Here is a 26,386-nt window from a genome sequence, read left to right as displayed (position 1 = left end):
GCACATGAAATAAATTATTTGATTTCATGCATTGCTTTTCTTTACTATGTGTGTGCAGTTATCTAGTGCAAGGCCATTGTAAGAATATAACATACAGGTACAGAAATACACTTTAAAATAACTTTTAGAATACCAGTGGTTTTAGGGAGAATGGGTGTCATTATTGTGGTGATCCAGTAATATCCCCATCTTGATGCTGGGTGATAGGTTTCTGGGTGGGTTCCAGATCCAAGGGACTGCCTCGTGAGTTGCAGTTAAGTATTCTAGTCAAATAAGTGGAGCTCACTGGTATCAGTAAAGGAGTAACATACAAGCAAGGGATTAATTTGCAAGTATTTGTTTGCCTTTATCCCCTCAGCTTTTTAAAAGAAAACGAAAAAAACCCTACTTATTTGTATGGCTGCATTATGTAGGGGTATAAAATTGTGACCATACTGTGGACTTAGTTCTTTCATTCAAAGAAATTTTTTAATGTATTTTTCCTTTCAAAAGAAACCTGGTAGGTGGCTCTATGGAAAGATTTGCCCTCTTGAGAAAGTTCATTAAGACTGTCATATAGCTTCTTGCATGGCTAATTTCCAACTCTCCATTAAACTTGACCTCCACAGCAATAACTAGATATGCCTAATCAGAAAAGACTGTAAATTGAGAAAAGGTGAGAAGGCTTTCATGTCCGTTGCAGGGACCAACCTGTTCTTTAAAGCAAGAAGTTTGCAAAACCACATATTACAGTTATGTTGTTGCAGTATGAGCCAAAGTGTATTCGGAGCAATTGCTGCAATCCTTGCGTGCATTGTCACATGACTAATTGTCATGCAGCAGGTATACTCAATAACGAAGTGTTAGTTCTTAGCATAAAAAGGTTAATATGAACAAAAGTTACCCTCTTAGGATTAAAAGAGCTTCCAGCTTTTTAAAAAAAAAAAAAAAAAAAAAAAAAGCAGTCACTGGCTACTGCATGCTGTTTATCTTCAACTGAATAGAGTTGCAGGGGAGAAAGCAGGAATTGGTATAAAAGTAATAGGTGTCAGAGTGTGACACAGGACAGAATATACTAGAACTACCAGAGTGCCTTATTAACACTGTGGTTTTCACACAACTCTACTGAATCAGTCACAAACAAATTTCTACAGTCTGTGGGCTTTGTTACCACTACTGGCTGTGGTTCAGCACTGATAAAAATAAAATTGAATGTACACTATGTGCACTCTGTGGGAGGATTCTCTTAGTGCCAACGGAAGCATTGTCTGTTCGTCTTTGAAGAAATACAACATTTGCTACTAAGGAATGAAAATAGAATTTTCCTAAATTACACACAAAAAAGAAATTATAAACCAAATGGCATCACTGTTGGTCTTAATGTGATGTAGGACACACTTACACAAAATGTCTTCACACACTAAATGTCTTCAGCAATATGCCTTCTAAGAATAAGGATTTTTTTTAAGGAGGATTCAGTGTTAATGAAAGCACTTAGGCCAGCGTTTTATTAAAAGATAAGTTGACTACCCTTAGTAAAAATTTAAAGTATCCCTCCATTGTTACTTAGTACAAGCAGATGACAATAGTGAATAATGAAGTGGATGATTCTTTCAGTTTTTCTTGCTAGAAATAACTTAAAAGATTTAAACGCCCTCTTATTTTTGAGCGGTATCATGGGAAGAATTGCAAACAAAACTCAGCATGTTCCACCAGTTGGCTCTTGGACGCTTCTTCCAAAGATGCTGATGTATGGCTGCCTTTTGCACCACCGTTGAGATGCATCCAGCTGACAGCTGACATGCATACAACAAACAAGTGCTCTCAAAACTAGCCCTTGAGCAACAGGACTGAAGCAGCAGTGACCTCTCCAGGGCAGGGTGTTTGTGAACATCTGTTGTTGGTGAATGTCATAATTGTAATTTCACTGTATTGCCTACAGGTTAGTTACAAGATCTTCAGGAGCCTAATCATTTATGGAAAAGGATGCCAGATTAATTGGGCTTAGCCATTCTGTTGTTATAAAATAACCTTTTGTCTTACAACATTTGGAAAAAAAGCCCCATGGTATCACAGAGGGATTACCTCTGGTGGCAAGGGGGAGTAGTTGTTTTCTTTGTTTTGCTTTGGAGCAGTGATGAAGAACAATGGATGCAGAGGTATCTTAAGTAGGTTACTAGTAGCTTTTGGTTACTTTGCCATTTATCACACAACTATGCCTTGGGTTTCCTGGGCATCTTCTGAACACGGTAATACTGCTTGTGTCAAGAAAGCTTTACATGTCTGTTCTGGAGGAAGCTAAGCTTGGAGGTGCTTTTATCTTGGGTTTGGAGGATCTCTGAATCTTACCTGGGGAGCATGGCATTTAACTGAAAAGTCAAAAAGGCTGAGATGCAGAATCTGCTTTGCTTCATCCTTCTGTTTCTCTCTGGAGTGGTAAGGATCATCTAAGTACCAGGACACATACCAATCTCTTAGAAAGAAACATTCCTGATTCCAAACTAGCACACATGTAAACAGCTAATTTTACTTTAATCAGCATAAAATATGCTTTGTCAGCTGTTGAATGGTGCTGTAGTAAGAACTTAACTGGCTATGGTACCTTTATAATGGGGGGTGTACATGGAGGAAGAGCAACCATTTCTTCAGATATCAAGAAAAAGAGATAATTGCATATAAAGTGCAGGATTTTAATGTAATTGTCTGTGGGAAAATGTGCATATGTAAGGTGGACGGCTTAAAAAAAAAAAAAAAGCCGTTCCTGAGTATGAAAACTATTGTACTGTGACCGCATCTCTACCAAACTGTTTTGGTATTATTCTCCATAGATGATAAATTTCTGAGCTGCTAAGTCACTCTTCATTTCTTTCAAATCTAGACCTCTACAGATCTCTGCTGTTTATACTATGAAATACTCTAGGACTCCACACTGTAGATCACATCAGTCTGAAGCCAGTGGGTTTTTTCTACATGTGTAGTTAATCAGGAACTGGTTATTTCCCAGTCTTCTTCCTGCAAAAACGTTATATAGGCACTCAGAGTTCCTTCTGGACAGCTGAGAATTGAGTAATAGCAAGGGGTTTCTCGCATCAGAATAATGATGAGGGCAAAATGGATGAGAGTTTCAGAGAAAGCATGAAAATGTTATCATGAATGCAGTGGTCCAAATCCTGAAATGCACTGAGGATATCCTTAGCTTGCTCTGACATTATGAGCATTAGGAGTTTCAACAAAATGCTGGGCAGCTTTCAGATTTGGGGCTTAATAAACAATTGTTACTTAGATGTTTGTTCTTTTTAGAAATTACACCTGTTTCCACATTATTTATTCTGCTGATTGGCTTCTCTGGATTGCTTTTGGTCTGGACAAATAAGTCATGAAACTGACAAGAGGCAAGCTTGCAAAATTCAAACAGTAAGACTTCCCATAGACCAAAGCTAATATTGGCTAACACTGTAAATTGTGCTGCTTTTGTGTGATGAATCCACACCTGGTGTTAGCCAGAGAAGACCAGTTTGTATCGGGTACCACCTTATGCACTGATGGCAAGAACAAATTGATGGAGGATCAATTAGTAACTAAGAAAACCCTCTTAGCCCTGGGGTCCTTCTACAATAAATGAAAAAATCCTATTGCATGGAAGTGGGTACTTCAGGGTTTCATTTGTATGTAGACGGCACTTGTTTGAGGGTAGTGTTTCTGGTTTGTGCTGGGTTTCTTGTCCTGTAAAGCCAAGACTTGAAGTATCCCGTGGATCAGGCAGTCCCCCAAATCAAGCACCACAATAAAGAGGGTTGTCTCCAGAGCACTGCACTTCTGAAAGCCTTCGACTTTGGGCTAGGGGAGCGCTTCCTGCATTACTTTGGCATATGTGCTGTGTTCTGCTTTACATAGAAGCAGCTACTGTAATGTAGCTTGTTGCTGTTGTATTTTTTTGCCTAGTGCTCCCTCTATATACAAGATGTACGTTTCCTCAACCCTGTGTTAAAATGTTAAGGTTTGAGGTAAATCTCATAAGGTAATTTTATCCATTCCCTGACACTACGGCAGCATAAATGTTGATGCATTTATTTAACGATTTGCCTGCCACTTCTGACAGATGGTTGTTTAGTCTTATGCATCTTGTGTGATGGAGCATCCCCAACTTTTCCTGACATCTTGCTCAGTTGTTTTGCTGTTCTTTTTTGCAGTTTATTCTGGGCATTGTTTGCTTGGTTGAATTGGAGTTACTGTTTGTTTCTTCATCGGTGCTTTATCATGTTACTGTTTCTGTACGCTTCGCATAACTTTTTTTCTTGTAGTTGAAGACTGATTGCACTGTATCATCTGGTCTGTGTTAGAATGAGAAATTTGGGGAGGGGAGGAAGCGCCTTTGAGGCCATTGATCCCATCTTTATAACTTTGCCCTTTTAGCTACGAACAGATTATTTGTGCAGTGGTTCAAGATTGCACAGGCAGAATCCGAAGGACCAAACTTTACATAAACCATTTATACTAAACGTTGGGAATGCTGGCAACATAAATCAACAACAATATCTATTACAAATTTATCACTTTATCAGTATTATCTTTGATAGAAGTGGTCCAAAGTGTGGGGAAGTGAACCGTACCTCAGGAAGTTTAGCCCTCTCGTGAATTAATTATTCAGGACACACAGAGCCTGGCCCCTTCAATGTATAGTAATTCTTTCTAGCCAGCATCCAGGACTTTAACTTCGGTGGCAATAATAAATAGGAAAAGTCTCAGGTGAAGCCAGTATTTCAAAGTAATTAATCATCTTCCCCTTGTGGTCCCTCCGCCTCTCTCTTGGTTTTCTTTAACGAGGGAATTTCAGTAATAAATCTTTAATGATATATGTTAAGAATCCTTCATTAATTCTTGTCTGCTTATTTCTCTTTTTGTGATGCTTTTATGTTGTATGTTGGGAAGTTAAAATGCGTATACAAGAAAAAACAGTTATAGAAAGCTGATAATTGGCACAGTCTCTGAAAGGTTGTTTCTCGGATGTTGAATGTTGTGTGATACACTTGCTAGTAGGAGTTGTTGATTAATACTGGTTGGACTGTCAAACAAATACTTAGATACAGTTACAGAATTACAGCGTGATTGCACAGGGAAAGGTAAAGAAAGAAGTGATTTGTCCTCTCCCAAATCAGAGGTGAACGAGCACTAATCCCCAGTTCCATAGTGTGCAAAGGCTGTGTCATGTTGTATAGTCTCGGGTGCTAGAGAGGCCCGTGTGGGGAGCGCAGCGAGGCGTGCTGCTGCCGATACAGCAGTCGGATGCTCTGGCACAGCAGAGGGGATGTATCTTTAAATAATTCTCGCTAGACGCGAGCAGCCATCACGCCTATTCAATGTGACAGGGACAGATGTGACAGATCGGTTCTGACACACTTCCATACCACAAGTCCGTGGCTGGAGGTGACTGGTGTCCTTCCTCCGGTCCCGTCCCCGCTGCAGGACAGCACAACGACGCACGGATGAACCTCGCCATCGCCCTCACTGCTGCCAGGTACGGCGCTGCCACCGCCAATTACGCTGAAGTGCTGCGTTTGCTCAAGACGACAGACCCGGCCAGCGGGAAGGAGCGCGTGTGCGGGGTGCGCTGCAGGGACGTCTTAACAGGTGTGTGCCATCCCAGCGGGACCCAAAGGCAGCCTCCTGCCCACCTTCGCCGGCCGGCTGAGCGGTGCGCGGTGCGGCACCGCACGCCCTTCGGTCTGCAGCACCCTGCTTGGTGGGTGGAAGCGATGGCTTTCTGCAGCGGGCTTTGCCGTGCCGCAGTTGAACGGAAAGCACAGCCCTTTAGGAGAGCATACTCTCTTCGTTAAAGAAAGACAGAAATAACGAAACGAGGGAGGAGCGGGGAACAATGCTGTTTGTAAACATCAGTGAACCGACAAAGGAGCCATCTTCCCAGAGTGCAGTGGCATACCATTAGTGTCAATCATCTTTAACTTCTGTCAGATTTTTCACTCAAATCCAAGTGTTTTGGCAGGGTAGACTAAGCTTTACATCCAAACCCTTCTGTCAAGCAGAGATGATATTGTAAAATGCTATGTGCTGTACAGTAATAATCCCATTTACCAAGTCTACGGGTTGAGACTGAAATCTCTCTTGTTTGAGTGGCAGATTTCAGCTGAACTTCTTCTACCCAGTCATCCTTCTTCTGCCTTTACAGATAAGATGGAATTTCCCTGTAAAACATTTCCTTTCAAATCTGGTGTTACGTGAAAACTTTGTTAATTTTTAAAAACCATTCCAGCTGTTCTGTTCAGACAAGCACGATATACTTTACAGTAGGTTAAGTTCATAGATAGATTAATAATAGAGAGTGTCAGTGAGCAGGAAAACAAATGGTGTATGTGATTGATACTGTTTTCTTTCACAGGGCAGGAATTTGATGTCAAAGCCAAATGTGTTATCAATGCTACGGGACCTTTCACAGACTCTGTGCGCAAAATGGATGATCAGGAAGTACCAAACATCTGTCAGCCAAGTGCAGGCGTGCATATTGTGATGCCTGGTTATTACAGGTAACGATATTCAAAGCCTAAACCATTTGTAACAATCTCTGCTGGTGTCTGTAATAAATAAGCTTGCAGAGACATATTTGTCGGTTTTAGGGTAGTTTTGAATGCACAATTTGATTTTTATTTGGGGTTTGTTTTTTTTTTTTTTTAAAGAGGGTTCTGGCACTGTGCCAATTAGAAGAACAATTTCATATATTCAGAAACGGCTGAAGTCTTATATTTCTTAGTTAAAACTCACAAAGGCAGAACTCATGAAGCAGAAGGGCATTTAGGCACAGCATCTACAACAGGCTTGTGAAGGCACCTTTTTTAATGATGAGTCTGAGTTGAGTGTACTGACTGCTTGTTCACCCCCCTTAAGAAAACAAGAAGCATATAAAACCTTCCAGAGAGGTTGCCACCTTCATACAAAAACTCTTGTCCTATTAAATATGGAACTCTGTGCAGTGACACTCTGCCACTGTACTCTGCCACATTACGACTCCACTCATAGTAAATAGGAATGCAGCATGTAGGCAATATAAGAAGTAGTTCAAAATAACACGATTAAATTCTGACACTGCTGTGGACACAAGTCCACCCACCCGTGGTTGTTTTGGTGGAAAGGACTTGCCTCCCTCTGCTGACCTTGTTACAGAAGAGGTTCCCGTGGCACTCTGCGAGCACGCTCTCTGTAGACTCCTGCTTCTTTCCTTATTTGCTGTGCAAAACCAAATCCCCTTCTACCAAGTAAGCCTTGTCAGTTGAAACTCAAATATTACCTTTTGTTTCTGAAGTCATTAGCATCCTAATGGAAATTCACATTTATAGACTTATCCCAATTCTGTTGATACAGTGCACTTACAATAATGCCTTCCATATCATCATTGCACTCCTCTGTGAATATAAATTTAGACTTCCAGTGCACAACATGTTGTTTTTGCCAGAGCTGTCCCAATAGGACATGACCATAGACTGTAAAATTGAGGCATTTTTGGCCTAGTGTAAAATCACTCTTGCATTCTGTTCATTTTTGGTGTCTTTCCACGTGAAAAATGGGAAAATGACCTGATAGCTGCTTTAAAGCACTAGCAATGTTGAGAAATGGGTTGTAATCCTAGTTTCCTCATATACTATGAGAAGGACGTGTGTAATTGACTTTATGGCCCTACAGCAAAAACATGTAAAGTTTTAGAACTTTGACTTGCTTTGTAAATTCAAAATAGAAGATGGCTTGATATGCATGAGGGCTCTAATTTATTTATTCTGCAATAACCTAATAATTTTAATTGGAAATGTAGAGAATTCTTGTTCTTCTTGTTCCCCTGTGTATGTCAGCATGTGGGCATTACTTTTCTTGTAAAATAGTATCTACCCACACACTGCCTCCGCAGTACAGCTGATTAGATAAAACTGTACTGAATTTCCTTGAAGTGGGATAGCTTAAACCAGGGAGCTGTCTGCTAAATAGGAAGTACTCATGATATTTAATCTTTAGTTGTATGAGGTCTTCTCCTGGTGCCAAGGAATATGCCTCAACAAATGAAGATTGTCATTTCACTGTGTCCATTTGCCTTGTGGTAAATGCTTTATAGAATTTTGGTCCGTACTCACACAAATGAAAATTTTTTAACAGGTAGAGGTTTTTAGCTATAAACATAGTTAAGATTTTGTAAAACTAATGTTAACCTAATGCATTCATTTCCCATGGGTTTCTTACTCATTTATGTTCTTCATTAATAGTCCCAGTATTCCTCCTCTCATTAATTCTATTTTTAGTATACACATATCTATTCTAGTAGCTGCAGTAAGTCTCTTCCACTCCCTATTGTTTAAGTATATTGTCTGCTAAAATGAGAGAGGGTTTTGGCTACTTTTGTTCAGATAGGCTTCCTGCCTGAAATGTGTCTATGAATGCAATACCTTTTTCCCCTCCCTTCTGACAAATTTCAGATGTTTTCCGTCTTAATTGAATTTTCCTATCTGCTCTGCATTCCAGATTCCAGGTAAACTTGTCTGTTAAACCTTAGTTCTACTCTACAGAAAGTCACCTATTTGTTCTTTAACTGCGTTTGTGGTGCTTTGGTCAAATGCTTCTTCAACTAGAGATCTTCCATGTATCTGTTCTGCTCTGTAAAATGCCATAGTTAATGTCCAGGAATGAACCACTTCCTGACTCCAAGCTCAAGAGTTCTGATCTGTCCTTCAGTTAAATTATCTTGTCTAGTTCAGTAGTCTATAGTTTCTTACATTCTATGTGTACTTTAGTCATCTGTTCTCAAGGTTCTTTCCAGATTTGTTGTACATTCAACATACATTGTCCAATTTAACTGCACTGCTTTTTGGAAGAGGAAGCCTTTTAAAAAGTAGACATGCTCCAAACACATTCAGTTGTTTCAAGTCAACTCTTAAATATCATACTATTGCTTTACCATTAGGCCAGGTATCTTGATCTTTGTTTTGCTGACAAAGAGTCACTTCAGATTCATCTGTATTATACTCCAAGACCTTTTGCCACTATATTTCTATGTAAAGGCATTGCTTTATACTTCATATTAGAGTTTACAATTCTGAACTTATCCATTTTATTAGTCTTTAAAGATTACTAGAGAAATCTTACAATGGCTGATATTGCTGTAGCTCCTACCACATTCTCGCATCCATTCTGTAATCGAAAGAATTTGTGTCTTATAAAAGCATGTTGTTTCAGAAGTATTCCTGGTGTGCAGCAGCATGATTCCAGAGGTGTTCCAGAACAGCCAATATTTGGGTGTTAAGATGCTTCTTTTTGGTGGGAAACACCTTATTTTACATTTGTTTTGGTGGCTTTTCAGTTACATACATAAGATGGAACAAACATAGCAATAGGAGATTGAGAGAGAGCTTCCCAGGATAGCTGGTAGTCATTAATTCAGTAAATTAATTGGCATCCTTTCATCCTTTCTCATAATTTGCTGCATAATCTAATTGAAAATGCTTCAGTCCATAGGTGTTGTGGTGAAACTTAGGTTTAAGTCTTTACTTTTTTCTCTTCCTTATTTTTAACAGTTTTTACAAAATCACATTTTAAAAAAATTCATACTTTTGAGAAAATGTCTGAAGTTTTCTGAATATTCTGCTACTGTATATTAAATCTCTAGTTTCCTGTCTCTAAATCAATAGCTTTTTCATTTTAAAAAGTAATAATTTGTCTGACGTGATTTACCTTTCACAAATCTGTGTTGACTTCCCCTATTAAATTGTACTTCTGCAACTGTATGCTTAAGCTGTCTATAAATATCATCTAAAAAAATGTTCTAATATACATGCCATATATGAAATTTTCAGTTTCTCTTCTAGCCTTTCCAGATATTGAAAACTTACGTTCAGTAATCACTTTAGACTTCCTAAAAATGAAATATTCAGTGATTCAGCTTGCAGCTCTCTTGAATAGATAATTCATATCCAAGCAGGTCTTTGTCTAGCTTCAGCTTATTGTGTTAGTAGTTACTTAAGTCCACTGAATTATTCCCCGCTGATGGTCCTTATTACCACCTAAATATATACCTACTATCCTCCTTCCATATACTTTCTATATCCTCCTTGAGTTATCAGGAATAGGTGCAAAACCTGAAGACTGCTAAACTGACTGCAGATGTTTTTACAAGGACTTCCGGCAGCTGAAATGAAAGTCAGAATCTTTCCTTTAAATACAAAAAAATTAAAAAAGGGCCAGCTTAAATGTTTTCCTATATAAAAGCTGTTTACCTTGAAGTGTTTATAGAAGCCTTTTGTTTTCTGCAATATAAGCAGAGCTATTTAATAAGTCACAAGGATAACTGTGTTTGTACCTGTGGATTTTTTTTTTTTTAACTTTATACCAGAAAACACTGATACATAAATTAAAATTTCCTGTATGAAGAACTACTGTTTTTCTTCATTTTACTGAATCATTCTGTTTGTAGCACTTGGCATAAATAAATGAAAAATCTCTGAATAGTAGCATCCAGTTAGTGTCTCTTTTGCCGCCTTTTCCTCAAAACACGGTTCCCCAGTCAGGACTGCAAGAGCTGGGAGCATTTGGAGTGTACTTCTTGGTCCAAATCCCTTGGGAGTCTATGGGTGTTCACTCCTGTTGAAGTGGCAGGTGGTTAACAAACCCAGGCTGTAGTATGACTGGAAGTTTACTGTTTAAACGTACTCATAATGCTTATGATTTCAGCGTTGCTGTTCTCTTGTTTTCTGTACTTGTTCTTTCTGTTGCTAACCCTCGCCCCCTCCCACCCCACCTTTATTGTGAATGCAGATTGTAGAAGTCATTGGGATTTTGTGCGTCTTTACTTTTTGTCCTCTGTTCAGGGCGCAGATAATTGATAACTTGGGTTAATAACATTTCATCTTTAATTTTTCTTGTTATATACTTAGACAGATCAGGGTTCTGTTCTTATTTCTTCCATTTTAACGTGCATTCTGTTTCAGCCTTCCCTTTCCTTTGTGGCATAATATAAATGATTGTCAATTTTTTGATTAAAAACAGTTGTTCATTCCATAATGAGTTTCAAGTAATTGCTGTTTTAGAATTTCCACATGTTTGTATTTGAAATTCCAATGAGCAAGATTTTCCAGAGTGAATGGAGATGTGAGATGCCAAAGGCCTGATTGCTCGATTTAAGGTTGTGGTCTGCTAACTTGCTTAGGAAATCAAATTCTAGTGATATCTGAACATCACATTCAAGGGCCTTATTTATCAAAACTTCTGGGAGTACCATTTAAAGTCAGGTCATGGCCACATGTGAAATCTCTGGCTTTTTTTCTTTTTTTTTAATCATTTGACCTAGGAGCAAAAATAATGTTCTAATACTTTATCTGGGGTACAAGGTGTGCAAGAACAGAATCCCTGGTGGTGCCTGACCTGTTTTGAACCATGTCCCTTCTTTATTTCAGCCCTGACAATATGGGTTTGCTTGACCCAGCCACCAGCGATGGTAGAGTGATTTTCTTCCTGCCATGGGAGAAGATGACTATTGCAGGGACCACAGACAGCCCGACTGATGTTACTTCCCATCCAATACCAACAGAAGAAGATATAAACTTCATTTTGAATGAAGTGCGCAACTACCTTAGTGTTGATGTTGAAGGTAAACCTTTGTCAGTTCTGTTTTTCCTCTGCGAAGGTACTGATAAGTCTGTGACGTTTCAGTTTGAGTAAATGCTGTCTGTCTGAAGTTTTTTCTGTGACTCTGATAACTATGGTTCTTGTGCATCTGGGTGTTTCTAAAACTAGTGGGACATAAGTGTCATCGTGATCTCTGTTTCAGAGCTATAAAATGATGCTTTTCCAGATACACCTGCACTACTTGGACTATTTAAATGGAAACCAGTTGGTATCTGCATGTTCAGACTTCACATACCTTTCATCTAACTGGTGCTAGCTGTCCAGCTGCACAGCCAAGTCTTTCTGGTCTCTTTGGGTGGCAGATGCAAGGTTTTGCAGAACTGGGACAGTTTGGTCATACATCAGCACAAGTACATCAAATAATTCACCTGTTTTTCTTGAAGGAAAAGTTGTTCTGACTTTTCCTGTGTCGTTGTTTTTATTTCCATTTTTCTAGGCACTTTATTCTTAGAATTTACTTTTCTTGATATGGTAAATATCTAATAGTGTCAGTTTTTCAGTGGGAGAGGAAAGTATAATGGGCAAAAAGGAGAATTTATAAAAATTCCTTGGTGACAGTTCCCTTCAGTAGCCGAGCTGAGAACACATTCGTTAGAAGGTGCTGGCCTGCTTTGACTCAGTGCTGGTTTAAAGGAGAGAGGCTTTTTTCCTTCATAGTGACTTTTAAAAAAAATTATTCTATGAAAGCATTTGTACTTCTGTATTTCCGTTGTAGTAGCAGCATTAAAATAAATCTGAAAAGCACTCTGTCAGGAACCTTGCAACATCCTTAGATTTAGGAAAACTTGCTGTCTGATGATTGGAAATGCTAGATTACTTGTTTCCTGAAGTGGATAATTGATGGCTCTGTATTATATAAAGTTCAGGAAAAGTCTTCAGGAAATGTACCTTTAAGTTTCCTGAGCAGAAGTTGATATAAATAAGTGCGGTAGGCCTGTCTGGTAGCTACCTGTCTGGTAGCTGGTAGAGTTAAGGATGTGAATAAGACAGAGATTTTGCAAGGTATTTTACAGAACTACATTATGAAGTGTTTAATTCTTTTGAATGAAACCTACCTAGGTGCACGCTGTTTTTCACATATGCAATTAGCAGTGTTTATAGATTGCTTGTTATTGAATTAACAACTGTGCTGGCCATATCAACTCACTGCAGACCTGCCTTTTTGCTGCCAGAGACAGTGCCAGGGTTATCAACTTACACAGGCTTGGATGTGTTCCAACTGTTTAATTATAGTGTCACGCATGCTGCTTTTTCTAGTTTCATTAGTTTATAAACGTAATATGGTATCTTATTTCTGTGATTAACACTTCATTTTGGCAGGTTAAACATGCTGGCAGAGCACCATTGATTTCTGAAATCTATTTTGTGTTCTTTGGGGGATATTTTTACACCCTTTTACTGATTTTCAATTATCATTTATTTGAAAGTTGTATGAAAAAAACCAAACCAACCCACGTTCCAAAGACTTCAGTACAAAGCAAATCAGTCAATTTTTCTACTGCAATTTAATAAGCAACAAAATTAATTTCATTAAATTATCTATTGGTCCTATGTTTTATGTATTTAAAAAAGTGACTTTCAGAGGCTGGGGTATTTTTCTACAACTGTTAAGGGCTTTTTTGATGAACAGATGCCTTCAGGTTTTCTTCCTGAGAAGTCAGGGTTGGCTTTAGGTGTATACCTGTAACTGGACAGGAAGCGGAGGAGTAGCACAGGGGAAGAAAGTAGTGAACAGCCGTTGAGTCAGGCTTCTTGTGGAGCACGACAACGTTGCTGAAGCAGTGGTAAGGAGGAGGCAGAGAAGGCAGAGCTGGAAGAGGTAGTTGTGTAAGATATGTGGACTTCTGTTGGGTGGTTTTTGACAAGTCAGCTGGGCCCTTTCAGGTTGCTGTGCAGTAAAAATGCTGGCGTGGGGTACAGCCTTTGGGGTTGTGCTACAGCTGACCACAACCTTGCCAGTAATTTTTCTCCTTGTGTATATGTGTAACTGCACTTACTATAAAGTAAACACCACTTGTCAAGAGGAAAACTTGGGAAAATAATCTACAAGCTAGAGAAAAAGCTTTGAAGTCCTAAAAGCAAATGTTACACTAATGTGGAACAAACTTTATTTTGGTTTCTGAAATGTAATGCAAGGACTGTCCTGTCAGCACAAGCAAACAAGGAGAAGACTTGGTGCTGGGGGGGTGTGTGTTGGTTTTGGTAGGGTTTGGGTTTTGAGTTTAGGGGTTTTTTGAGCTGATCAGTGAGTTTGACAGTTGAGTCTCTCTTGGTTGATCAGTTCCTGGGATATCTCTGTTCTGTTAGATTTTTAACCAGTGTGAAAAATGGACCTATCTGTCTCTGACTTTGCTTTGGGCTACAGAATATTACTGATACTGATCAGGGCAGTGCTATTTTTAATTCTGTAGCCCAGCTTATTTCATTACTTTGGAGAATCTCCTCCAGCTCTTTGAGTTGCTCAACTAACAAGCATGGTGTGGTGCAGTCCTTGTTTCACAGCAAGTATCTACACGGAGGCAATGCCACAAAGACCACAGGAGGGATATGAGATAAATACCCATCAGTTCCTGGCTGACTTTGGCTGATCTTTGGTTCCGGACAGTGAGAAGAGGAGACGTGTTGGCAGCGTGGAGTGGTATTCGTCCTCTGGTCATAGACCCCAACTCCAAAGACACACAGTCGATATCCCGGAATCATGTCGTTACCATTAGCGATAGTGGCCTTGTCACGATAGCAGGTACTGGAAGTTCTCTTAAAGTATAGCTTTGTTGGGCTTCCTCAGTGTATTTTACTGAAAACTTTTCTCGTTACAGGATGATCTTTCATGTTCCTTTAACTAGATAATGATCTGTCAGTGGTAGCATGACTGGCTTGTTGGAGCAAGTCTAGTAAGAATAATGTGATATATAAAATATATATAGTACATACCAACTTCATATTCCACTTGCTTTCCCCAAATAAACAAGGAAATGTGTGGTTACAGGTGGGAAGTGGACAACCTACCGTGCCATGGCACAGGACACCATTGATGCAGCTATTCAAGCGCATGATCTGAAGGCAGGTTCCAGTAAGACCATTGGACTGCAGCTACAAGGGGCTGAGGACTGGAGTCCCACTCTCTACATTAGGTTGGTCCAAGACTATGGACTTGAAAGTGAGGTGAGTCATGGTTTCTGTTGATGCTCTGATGTTTCTGTGTTGGGGTGTTGTTTTCCCACTAAATCTAATGCCAGCGTAACTTGTACAAAGCTCTGTCGAGCCTGATAAGAGCTTATTATCTGGCCGGGGCAAAGGTAGTTTTAAAAAAAAATAAATTCTAGTAATTGTTTTTCTTTTCTTCCCCTTTTCCCTTCCTCCTAATCTTGACTGTTTCCTGTGTTAAAATGTTATGACATGCTAGGGTCTGTCTTCCTCTGAGCACAACAAAATCTATACTTCAGGTGTAATCACAGTGTAGCAGAAGAGTTGGAGCGTCATTAGTCACAGTTACATTGATACATACATAGTGGTGTCACTGCTGGTCTAACCCATTCACAACACAAGTAGTTTCCTCCCACACAATCAAAATCTAATACCCTCTTCAGCCTATTTGTTATTGGTGATAAGAGAATTGACAAGAAAAATGTGTGTATATTTGATGTGCTTTCAAAAGCGTATTGAATTTGTTTTCAACTCCATAGGTGGCTCAGCATCTAGCTTCAACATATGGGGACAAGGCTTTTGAGGTGGCCAAAATAGCCCAAGTTACAGGAAAGAGATGGCCTATTGTTGGAAAACGTCTTGTGTCAGAATTTCCTTATATTGAAGCTGAGGTATGTGGAAGAACTACATAGTGTTCTTTGATTCTCTTCTTGGGATAAGCAGGTTCTAGAGCAGGGCTGTCTCGCTCTGTAAAACATCTCCATAAACCCTTTCATTTGGTGAGGTCCAGATTTTTTTTTTTTCTGTTCTTGTTTTTCCCGTTCCCCGGAGCATGCTTTACTTTTATGCTTATGTGTTTATATATACACATATTAATATATTTATATATAATTAAATGTCTATTTTTTTAATTTCATATATACATGTTTGATCCCAGATGCGTTTTATAAAATGTTCCAAGGAGAAGGGAGCTTTTTAAATGCTTCTTTTGGTTGGGTGGGAACTAGTTATGGAAAGTTCATTTTGTATAGCCAGCCCAGCAGTGCCATTTGTGATGCTAAACATAATTTCTGACAATGCCCGTCTACTTTCTCATCTGCATTTTTTCCCTTGTCTTATTGTTCTAGGTTGTCTATGGTGTTAAAGAGTATGCCCGCACGGCAGTGGATATGATTTCCCGACGTACTCGCTTGGCCTTTCTGAATGTGCAGGCTGCAGAGGAAGCCCTGCCAAGAATCATAGATATAATGGGGAAAGAACTTAACTGGAATGAGCAGAAAAAAAAGGTACAAAGGGCCTTTTTAATCTGAAACTGTTTTGTTTTTCTTAAGTAGTTTCCATGTTAACGATCTAAATTAGTTGAATAGAAAACTTCAAGTGATGCTTTCTTCCTGAGAGAATGATTCACTTGGCATATTTCATTACACAGACTTTATCAAAATAGCTGTGAAATGAGTTGGTATTGGCCAGGGGGTGGAGGGGAAAGTGAAGATCTGTATCCTGTTGTTCCCCAACTTTAAAAATGAAAGCAGTCTTGGCATTACTATCCTGTTCCTGTTCAAATATTTTGTTTACTGACACTTTTCAAAAGATCTGCCTTGGAAAAGGGGGATCTTGTAGTCTGTGTCACTCCTTTTTGTCTGCTCTGTCTTCTGAAAAGTGATGAATGCTGAGTTTGCACCATTCTCTGGCCTAAATTAATGTTTAAGGTCATTGTTAGCTTCCTTTGCCCCCAGCGGGTCTGTGCTCAGACATGTGTGGGACTCATCTCACTTTACTTGCAGTGTTGATAACAGGCTGTGTCTATCTAAGCTAGTCTCTGTATGCCTGCTCTGTAGTAAACAAACTTCGGCCAGATGACATACCCTAATAAGGGTATCTGCTGTGCATGCATTGAATTTCACCCTATGGCCTTGTTTAGATGTCCACAAACTGTCAGGAGTACCTTGGATAACTAGCTTAGATGTAGACATCCCGCTTACTGACATGCATCCTGCCCCTTCTGAACTATCACATCATGTAAGTTACCAATTACCACTTCTTTCTGTTGTCATAAAAAGATAAATGCCCAGAATACTGGAGGCTGTGCTTGTAATGCTGTCCAGAGTATGGTGGAGGAAAGGCAGCGCAAGGAGTGCTCTACCCAAATGGGACACATGGTTTGGGACTACCTGCACTCTGAAGCAAACAGAACCTGTGAATGCTCACCTAGCTCTTCCACTCCAAAGGGGATGGGAATTTTCCCTTGGACTGTTTGTGAAACCTTTTAGCCAGTTAGAAGTTTGATTAACATTCTGGAAGGAGCTTCTTTGAATCCTGCTATCCAGAGGGCCTGCTGTGATCCTACAGCCTCCCCACAGGAATGCATAAAGCAAAGGATACTGTCATGTCACAGTTGTGAGCCGTGTTGCTTGTCTGCATGTATGTTGAGCAACCTCATAGTCAGAGGTGTTTGACTGAAGTTAGAGGTGTCTCACCCTTACCCAATGAGATTTGCTCATGTAATAATTTACCGTGTTAAACAAAGCTGTATCAGTTCTTCCATAACAGTAGATGAGAAAATGGGAAGGTTGCAAAGCAAAGAATTTGAAACCAGCATGATGTTAGGGTTGCATGGACAGCCTTAACTCCAGTGGCCCACAGTTGGGGAGTTAGACCCCCATTCTCACCATAACCTGCAGGAAGGAAAATTAACAAGTACTGCATGCACCTGTAAGACTTACAAAGCCATGTGTGGCTTGCGTGAGCTCACTAATGCCAGCAGGGCATTCCCTGAACATCCACTGGGGTTTCTTTTTGAAATGAGATGTCGTGGTTTAACCCCAGCCAGCAACTGAGCACCACGCAGCCACTTGCTCACTCCCTTCCCCACCCAGTGGGATGAGGGAGAGAATTGGGGGAAAAAAGAAAAACTCATGGGTTGAGATAAAGACAGTTTAATAGGACAGAAAAGAAGAAAATACTAATGATGATAATAATAAAATGACAATAATAGTAATAATAAAAGAATTGGAATATACAAAACAACTGACGCACAACGCGATTGCTCTCCACTTGCTGACCGATGCCCAGTTAGTTACCGAGCAGCGATCCCCCCCCAGCCCCACTGCCCCCAGTTTATATACTGGGCATAATGTCACATGGTATGGAATACCCTGTTGGCCAGTTTGGGTCAGCTGTCCTGGTTGTGTCCCCTTCTACCTTCTTGTGCACCTCCAGCCTTCTTGCTGGCAGGGCATGAGAAGCTGAAAAATCCTTAAGTTAGTATAAACTTAGTGTAAATACTTGACTTAGTATAAATACCTGGCAACAACTGAAAACATCAGTGTGTTATCAACATTCTTCTCATACTAAATGCAAAACATAACACTATACCAGCTACTAGAAAGAAAATTAACTCTATCCCAGCTGAAACCAGGACATGAAGCTAAAAACCCCCTGAGTTATTGAGCACCTCTTCTGCAACCAGTCTTGGGCCATTTTGAAGTGCTACGTTTTTACAGCAATCTTACATGTGCTGTATTTCAACTTGACGGACGAGGCAATTCAATGCCTATCCAGAAGAGCATTCTTTAATTTAGATCTTATAGTAAGACCATTAAATAAGTCTTTGTTGGTCTGGGACTTTAAGGCTAATTTGTGTGCTTTTATTGAAGTATGTAAGAGTAGTCTGGTATAGTTCACTTGGTCTCCTAATACGCCTTCACGAACAAGTCTTTGCTAGATGAAGTGGCTTACATGTACGTGCCTAGGAATCTTTTAATGCTACTGCGGCCGTTACTTAGCATGCTTACTCTTGTTTGTTAACTGCAGTGCGGACTATTTAATATTGGTGCCCATGTGGCAGATGATTGTATCACTTTTAGAACTGTGTTTGGTGTACCCATCGCTGTAGAAAGAACTCTGTTCTACAGTACTTTACGTTATGTCAGTTGTTTATCACTTATTAAAAAACTAGCTATGGAAGACCTTGCACCGAACTTTCAGGTAATAAATTAATTTTACTACCATCAAGAGAACTAGTTTAAAACATAAAGAACCTTCCTGGTGTTGAGCCTCCTGATTTTTTTGCTGATTCTAGACAGGTGAAACATTGCACTAAGATACCAGCTGTGAGTTAAATGGCATTTTGTAGGCCTGACCTGCAATTTCTTCATGAAATAGGTGGATATACCATGTGTGACTTTTAGGACCATACCATGCCTTCAGTGTTAACACAGTAATTAGAAGTCTTTACTAGACTTGATATCTCTTTTCAAGACTAAAATGTGCCTAAGCTTAACTTATTTTTTTAAATGCTTTTTAGCTACCGTCTGCTTAGGTTTTGGATATTAGATAAATTCTAGTTAAGTGGAAGAAGCTAATAAATACTACATTAAAAATAATTGTGTAAGAACTTGCTATTCCTCAGATATACAGTTTTTCTTTTTGTTGTAGGAAGAACTTGAAGCTGCTAAAAAGTTTCTCTATTATGAAATGGGCTACAAAGTAAAATCAGATCAATTAACAGACAGCTCTGAAATCAGTCTAGGGCCTTCAGATATTGAAAGGTAAGTAAAGTAGAAGAGTTCCCTATGCTGCTATGAATTAATACCAGTCATTCTTCTGAGTGCAGTTTTTCCCACTGATAATCCTTATCTTGCAGGTACAAGAAGCGATTCCACATGTTTGACAAGGACAAGAAAGGGTTTATTACTATACTGGATGTGCAGCGTGTCTTGGAGGTAATGTTTCCTTGTGTTCTTTTAGTTTCCTTTTTAAGCCTCTTATCTAAATTTTAGAGTGTGCCATAAATAGTGCTGAACAATCCAGTTGACATACTTCTGTACTTTTTTTTTTTGTCTAGAGCATCAGTGTGCAAATTGCTGAAAACACACTTCATGATATTCTAAATGAAGTGGATCTGAACAAAAATGGACAGGTTGAGCTCAATGAATTTTTGCAGGTAGGTGTTTCTTTGTTACAAGAGAGGCTGTAACTTTAATGAACAAAGGCATAGGTATTTAATTTTTTTATCTCTTTGTTGAAGGGCTGGGTTGGAGACTAGGTGAGTGTTACTTGGGTAAACACTGTAGTGTTGATGCTATTTGCCAAATCACAAGTGACACACAGAGCCATCCTCAAGCAACTTTGAAATTCAAGGGGTTTTTTTTTATGTGCAGAAACAGTAAGACCCAAAGAACAGGTCCAATTTACAAAGTATACTACAGTACAGACCTGAATTTGGCTTTTTTTAGTATAGAAATACTGTTTAAATATATTCAGAACGATACAATTGTCCACTGGAAGGTATATGGCACAGTTATGCACACCGACATTTATCTGGGTCTGTTAAGTGGTTAGTAGTTTCTAAACTATTTTGAATATTTTAAAGAATGAGCTTGTGGTTAAAGCACATCCAGTCCATATAATCCCATTTTAACTCCTGGATTGGCTAACATTATGTCAGTTTGTACGAAAGACATTACATTGACAACCCATATATCTGCTTTTTGAAGGGCTTTAAAATAAAATTAAGGGTGCTACTGAAACATTTGTTTGCCCAGCTCCTCTTGCATATGCAGTTTGCCAGCCAGCTTTGTTTTTGTAGAGTCTTTCTTGGTGTGGTATTTCAAGTGACTGCCATGTCTTTCCTGCATGGTGGCAATGATGAATGCCGAACATGAGATAAATTAATGCTGGGGATTTTGGTCAATGTCAGCCCTTTCTTCACTGTGTCAAGTTAAACAAACAAGATCAAGGCAAAGGAAATGGTAATTGTCTCTCTCGAGATGAGCTGTAGATAAGAGCAGCATTGTTGAATCTAAATGCAGAAAATTTTCACAGGTTGTGTCCAGCATTAGAAAAAAGGACTATTTATTTGCCTAAAATGCAGCAATTTAGTTGGGTAACTGATATGCACTTGGGAAGGGGAAAAATAAACCCAAACAAACCATGGGGGCAGAAAGAAGAAACAATGGCTTTGGGAGTTTGTGCTTATGTATTCACATATAAGGGAAAGTCACAGCTGTTTTTCTGGCTATTGCAAAAGGGTCTCCCTCTTATCTCTCTTTGCATATGAAAATTTTTATTTGGGGGTGGAACCCACCATTTACTGCAGGGGCTGTGTTAAACTGTAATTTGGTTAGTTTGGTTACATTGTGGTTAAGAAGTTGAAACAACTAGTAATTATGTCTTCTGTGGATTTTTGGTGGCTTTCTGGGGTTTTTGCTTTACTGTGCTGAATAGTCTCATTAGGGGTTGCCTCCTTAAGACATAATATCTGTAGAATATAAACGGCAAGTTGCTGTTTTGGTATAGTTTCACAGTTACATTTGTAAAACTGTGTAACTCTGTGGCTACTGGCTTCTCCTATACATTTTACAATGCAATCTAAATATTTAACACCAGTGTTGGGCACTGCAGTAATGATCACTTGTGCCTATGCACCTCCTTCCTGTAGAGGCAGAGAACAGCACATGGGGAGCTGCTGCGTAGCCAAGTGCTAAGTAGGAAGTATGGTAATAAAATTAACAGGAGGTTGCCATGGAAGGAACAAAATACATTAAATGTTTGTTTAATTTTTTTTAATGGATCTGTTAAGTCAGTTCCCAATACTTTCATGTTTGCTTTCTGAAAACTTTCAAGTAATTGCATTTTACCACAGAATGCTTGTGGAAAGCCATGTGCAAATATTTGTGGATGTTTATATTAGAATATAGGAACACGTTGTACCAGGGTGGCTGCGTAGCTCTCCAGGTGGGGAGCAGAGCAATGCCAAGTGCTTTCATTTGGCCAACTGCAGATTACCAACGTAACTCAAATAATGGTCTTGTGAGAACTGGTCCCGGCAGACACCAGTGCTTACAGGTGTTTCACAAAGAGAAAGCGGACTGCATTGATCAGCGTTTAATATAAACAGGTCGTTCCACCGTGGCAGGGAGGCAGAGCTCTGACAGTGTTTAGGTGCACACAGAGCTGTCTTATGGCAGTGACTGTTTTTCTGAAGACTTGAATACAGAAGTCTAGTGCTGCTGTCATTTATGCTCAAGAAAGGAGGGGGACCTTGGGAACTAGTTTTGGTATGTAAAGGCAAAAAAACCCCCATGTTAAATGAGAAGGAAGCTTTTTCCGCAACAGCAGATTTCCTCTCGGGTCCTGACAGACCCATGTACCAGAAACTCTTGTTTTCATGGCAGTGCCGGAGGATCAGCCATTTTTTTTGTGGTCACCTCCCCAAAGAGCACGCAGTATAGTCAGAGCAGACAGACACAAGACTGGCAGTCGGGTGTATCGTCAAGCAGGGTGAATGGGTGTGAGGGCAATGCCTCTCCTCTTAGGGCTTCCCAGTCTGTGCATAGGGATTGCTCTGTAAGTGGGGAGGGAGGTGAGGGAGAACACCAAGCCCAAGCAATGGTGACCTTCCCTTGCTGGCTGTAGCTACTGCTCTTACTGCTGCTTGTCTTCTCCTTCCCAGCTCAGTCATCTGTCTCGCCTCAGGGCTGCGCAGTGTGATCAAAATGCCTTCAAATGCAGGGAGGGAGGTTTTTCCAGCCTCGGCTGGGTCTGCAAAGCATGGGGTTCTCTTCTGTCCCTTCCCCTCCCAGGTACTACTTCCAGCTTTCACAGGGTTGATACCACATTTGCATAGGTCCAGCTGCAGATATAATTAATAGATTTTCCTATGGAAGGGAAGAAATCTAAAGGATTCTTAGCACTCGATGGGAGTAAGAAATTGCATTTTGTAAGTGCCGATTGCTTTCCATAGTAGTCTTTGACAAGCTGACTGCATGTAATTTCAAGTCTAATGCTCACTTTATCCATGGGATAAAAAAGAATTAACTAAAATCTTAGTGCTAGTGTGTGTTCGTTAAGATAGAGCTGAGTCCAGTTTCAAGGACTTAAAGGCAAATTAGTTTTAAAAGTCTATAAAGGAATTTGGATTTGAAAGAATTGTGGAAGTCAAGTACACTATCTCTACAAAGAAGGGCATATCAATGAAAAAGGGTATGGTCTGGGGTCAGTTGTAGATCAGGAATGGTGTTCTTCTATTAGTTACATCTTTCAGATATTTAAAAAAAAAAAAAGGCACGTGTGAAATAGATGGGTTCTCCTACATTCTTAAATGTCACTGAAAAACCCTGGTGTTGATGGTTGCCTGCTCTGTTACTTCCAAATGGATTGTATTTGGTACTTCTACTCTTCCTGCCACCCATGCCTTGCCAAAACCTTCATTGATATTTCTGGAAAATGTAAATGAGCTTTGAAGTGACTCTTTGAAACCATACAGCAGTTTTGTTTTATATATGGAAAAATCAGTTCTGTATATTCATTAATTATTTTATTCAAGAGTCAGTAGCAAGTGTTATCTCAGCCATTTAGACTGGAACTGTGTCAGTGTCTACTGTCGGTGGCTCAGGGTCAGGACAGCCAGCCGTGTTCATACACCTCTCGTGCAGAGGAGTTAGTAGCACCAAGCTGCTGGTGTCCTCTGGCCCGTAAGCCGTACTAGTGGAGGGCTTGTGTGGTGTCCGCTTGGACTGGTATCGGCTGCGGTTACCCTGCTGTCCCTCTGGCTGCTCTGCTTACTGAGGTCTTCCTGTGAGGGGCTGTACCAACGGTCAACCTTTGCTCTTTGTCTTGCAAATGAGTTAACAGGATGCTCTCCCTCTTGTGTCTTAAGCTCATGAGTGCTATTCAGAAGGGCCATGTGTCTGGAAGCCGGCTGGCTGTGCTCATGAAGACTGCAGAGGAGAATCTGCATCAGAGGGTGGTGATTCCGGTGGACCGGAGCGGTGGTGGACTGTGAGTTCAAACACAACATCTGCTCACAGCCACGGCTAACAGAGACGTGTAGCTGCGTCTCTCTGCTGAAAAACATTCCAGTGCTTCTGATTGTCCTTGCTTGTTCAAGATGACCAGTATCTGTCCATTGGTGTAGCTCTTAAAAAAATACATTGGTGCATTTTTTTTCATTATTAATGGTTTTCTGTACAGCTCTTAATACTCCAGTATGTGGCCTTTTGGATTGGGTATTCTTTAGTCACAGGGGCTTATTAACAAAGAGTTCAGGAATACAGTCTAGAAAGATTTGGGTGCACACACAAGCACGTGTGCACATACTGCCTTGTTCATTAACTTTTATATCACCTTTACCTCTTAAAGAAAATGATGCTTAGAAAGTGAATCCTGCCTTTAAATGCATTGCATTGAGTTTTACAAATACGCGTTTAGTATTTAAAAGCTGCTGATCTGTCTTCTTCAACAAAGAGCAAGAGAGGGAAAGCTGATGTTCTGGATTGGAGATAGTATCGTGAAAGGAACAAAACTGATGCTTCCTGAGGTAGTGATTACTGTGAAGAACTGTCATGAGCCTTCTGTAGGTGGTTGGTTTTGCTCTTTCGAGTGCTCTGTTATTTCAGTGGTACCAATACTTGGCCAGACAAAAATATCAGCAGTATGAAGCTAGAAAACTACAAGACATCTTGATTAATCACCCAAGCTAATAATTTAGTTAAAAGCTAGGGGACAGCTTTCCTTTCTCCCATATTAATAAAAATAAGCTTCCTTTAATAAACAGCGTTGTCTAGCAGGTGGTGTTTTATGCTGTAAAGTGCTTCATACTGTTTTCAGTATGTCCGGTTTTGGACAAACACTGATGATATATAGAATATGGCAGTTTTTGATAGCATAACAGTCTTAATTGTTTATTTAAAAATGCTCAAACACAAAGTGAAAAAATGAAATTTGTTATGCATTCCACTAACTTTTCTATAAAAGTGAAAGGGCTATTTTTCAGCAGATTAATGAAAAAAACCAAACAATTAGGACCACTCACTTGAGCTGTTTTCAACAATGTTGTATCTGGCTATTTGCCTTTCTATTGTTAGATTGACTAGGTTCAAGATCAGATGGAAGATTTCTGCCTAATGTAGAATAAGGAAGGGAAAAATGTAAGAATGGTTCATTGATGAATTTCTCATTCTGTTATATTCTTTGAATATAAATACCAATTTACAACTCAAAACAAACTTCAGTTTCAAGGTGTCAGAATTTCTAATTGTGTAAAATCTGATATATTTTAACTGATGTCACCACTTTAATGGAAAATAACAGTACAGGAATGAACAGCAAAGTTTACTTTGATATTTTAAAAGGGAAAATGATTACATACACAAGGTGGAGATGCTGAGGAGTGTTAGTATGTAGCATAGTAAGTACAGATGTTGTGTTTGGCTGGAGAGGCAGAGTCCTTTTAAAAAAAAATTAAAAATTCAGGTGTTTAATAGTAGTAGGTACAAAAAAAAAGGGGGTGGGGGGCAAGCCTCACTTAAAATTCAGCAAATGGTTATATTTCTCTCAGTCCAAACAATTGGTAAAATCTGGAGGGAAGGAGACAGTCTCGGGTAAAATGCCTTTCAGATGTTTTTTGCATGTTAAATTTTCTTTTGACACTGCCTTGTACCAAAATGCAGATAGTGTTAAGGTGTTATGGCTTTTTTGCTTCGAGTCGTGTGCTAGTGAGGCACAGTCTATGTGAATGAGGAGTTAGCATATTTGACAATGTAAGAATTCTATGAACAAAGGGGTTTGTTTCTGTGGTCCTGTAAACTTTTCTTTTTGAAATATGTTTCAGTATATTCAGGTAAAGTATGTAATGTTTGACACAGCTTCATATTTCCAACACCTGTTTCAAATAAGAACACAGTAACAGATTTTACATATACTGCAGAATTGGAGGGAAATGAATGTACAATACACAGGTTATTTTGGTTCAGTGAGCAAGGTAAGGAGGGAAGGGGTTTAGGATTCTGTTGTTAACAACAGTTTAAGGAAAAAAAAAGTAAGTAAAAGTAATGAGACCTTTTCCAGGCCACATAAAGAAAAATATTTACAATATTTAACATCTTTTGTATGGTTTAAAGAAAAATTCTCCTCCACTCCTCTATAAATGGCACTGTTAAGAATTAATAATACAAGTTTACTTGTAAAGCCAGGATTTTCTGCTTTGTACCCAAAGTATACTCTTTGTTCTCTTGTTTTAGTAATATTGCATACAGAATGTGACTTTGGGATTTTCTTGGCTATATGTGTGTCCTCCGATATGAATTTGCTTTGCATCTTAGGCACTTTACTGTCATGCTTCTTTGCTCTTTTGTATGGCACAGCAAGATCTTGTATGCCTACCTTGTGTAACAAGAGAAGATTGCATGTGTTACTTAAAACAGCTAAATCTATACATGGAAAAAATCTAGAAGTATTTATTTATCACCTCTCATCTGTTTTCAGGAATGTTGGCTTTGTTGTTTTTTGGTTTTATTTTCCATGTGAATGTACTGTAGAAAGAGTTGTAAAATGTCACTGTCTTGCATTGTTCTGATCCTAGGTGGAAAAACAGCAATTTTTTTTTTTTTTTTTTTTTTTTTTTGAGGTGGGAGTTGTATTTCTGGATGGGGGGTTATTTTGTGTTTTAAATAAACTACGCCTGTGGGGGAGGGGATGCGTGTACATGCAGCGTGTTTATATATGCGTGTATCAATACATGTGTATATATGTACACACATACATACACACTGCATGTTTTACATGTGGCACTTAACGTATTTTGTTAGGT

General features: G+C 39.4%; 1 protein-coding gene across 4 annotated transcripts in view; it reads left to right on the top strand.

Annotated features, from left to right (window-relative positions):
• Positions 1 to 25,080, top strand: part of GPD2 (glycerol-3-phosphate dehydrogenase 2 (mitochondrial)) — a 63,157-nt gene extending 38,077 nt beyond the window's left edge. For all 4 annotated transcript variants that reach the window (XM_010563051.1, XM_010563052.1, XM_010563054.1 and 1 more), the window contains 11 exons: positions 5,443 to 5,607; positions 6,374 to 6,518; positions 11,418 to 11,611; positions 14,255 to 14,389; positions 14,636 to 14,811; positions 15,333 to 15,464; positions 15,921 to 16,079; positions 19,231 to 19,343; positions 19,439 to 19,517; positions 19,640 to 19,738; positions 23,456 to 25,080. In XM_010563051.1, the coding sequence (XP_010561353.1) occupies positions 5,443 to 5,607; positions 6,374 to 6,518; positions 11,418 to 11,611; positions 14,255 to 14,389; positions 14,636 to 14,811; positions 15,333 to 15,464; positions 15,921 to 16,079; positions 19,231 to 19,343; positions 19,439 to 19,517; positions 19,640 to 19,738; positions 23,456 to 23,581 (1,523 nt within the window). In that variant the 3' untranslated portion in view covers positions 23,582 to 25,080. The remainder of the gene's footprint in view (positions 1 to 5,442; positions 5,608 to 6,373; positions 6,519 to 11,417; positions 11,612 to 14,254; positions 14,390 to 14,635; positions 14,812 to 15,332; positions 15,465 to 15,920; positions 16,080 to 19,230; positions 19,344 to 19,438; positions 19,518 to 19,639; positions 19,739 to 23,455) is intronic.
• Positions 25,081 to 26,386: the final 1,306 nt, after the last annotated feature.

The sequence above is a fragment of the Haliaeetus leucocephalus genome, unplaced genomic scaffold, assembly GCF_000737465.1.
Source record: "Haliaeetus leucocephalus isolate CR32 unplaced genomic scaffold, Haliaeetus_leucocephalus-4.0 Scaffold163, whole genome shotgun sequence".
Taxonomy (NCBI): Eukaryota; Metazoa; Chordata; class Aves; order Accipitriformes; family Accipitridae; genus Haliaeetus; species Haliaeetus leucocephalus.
This window is presented reverse-complemented; position numbering and strand designations above follow the sequence as displayed.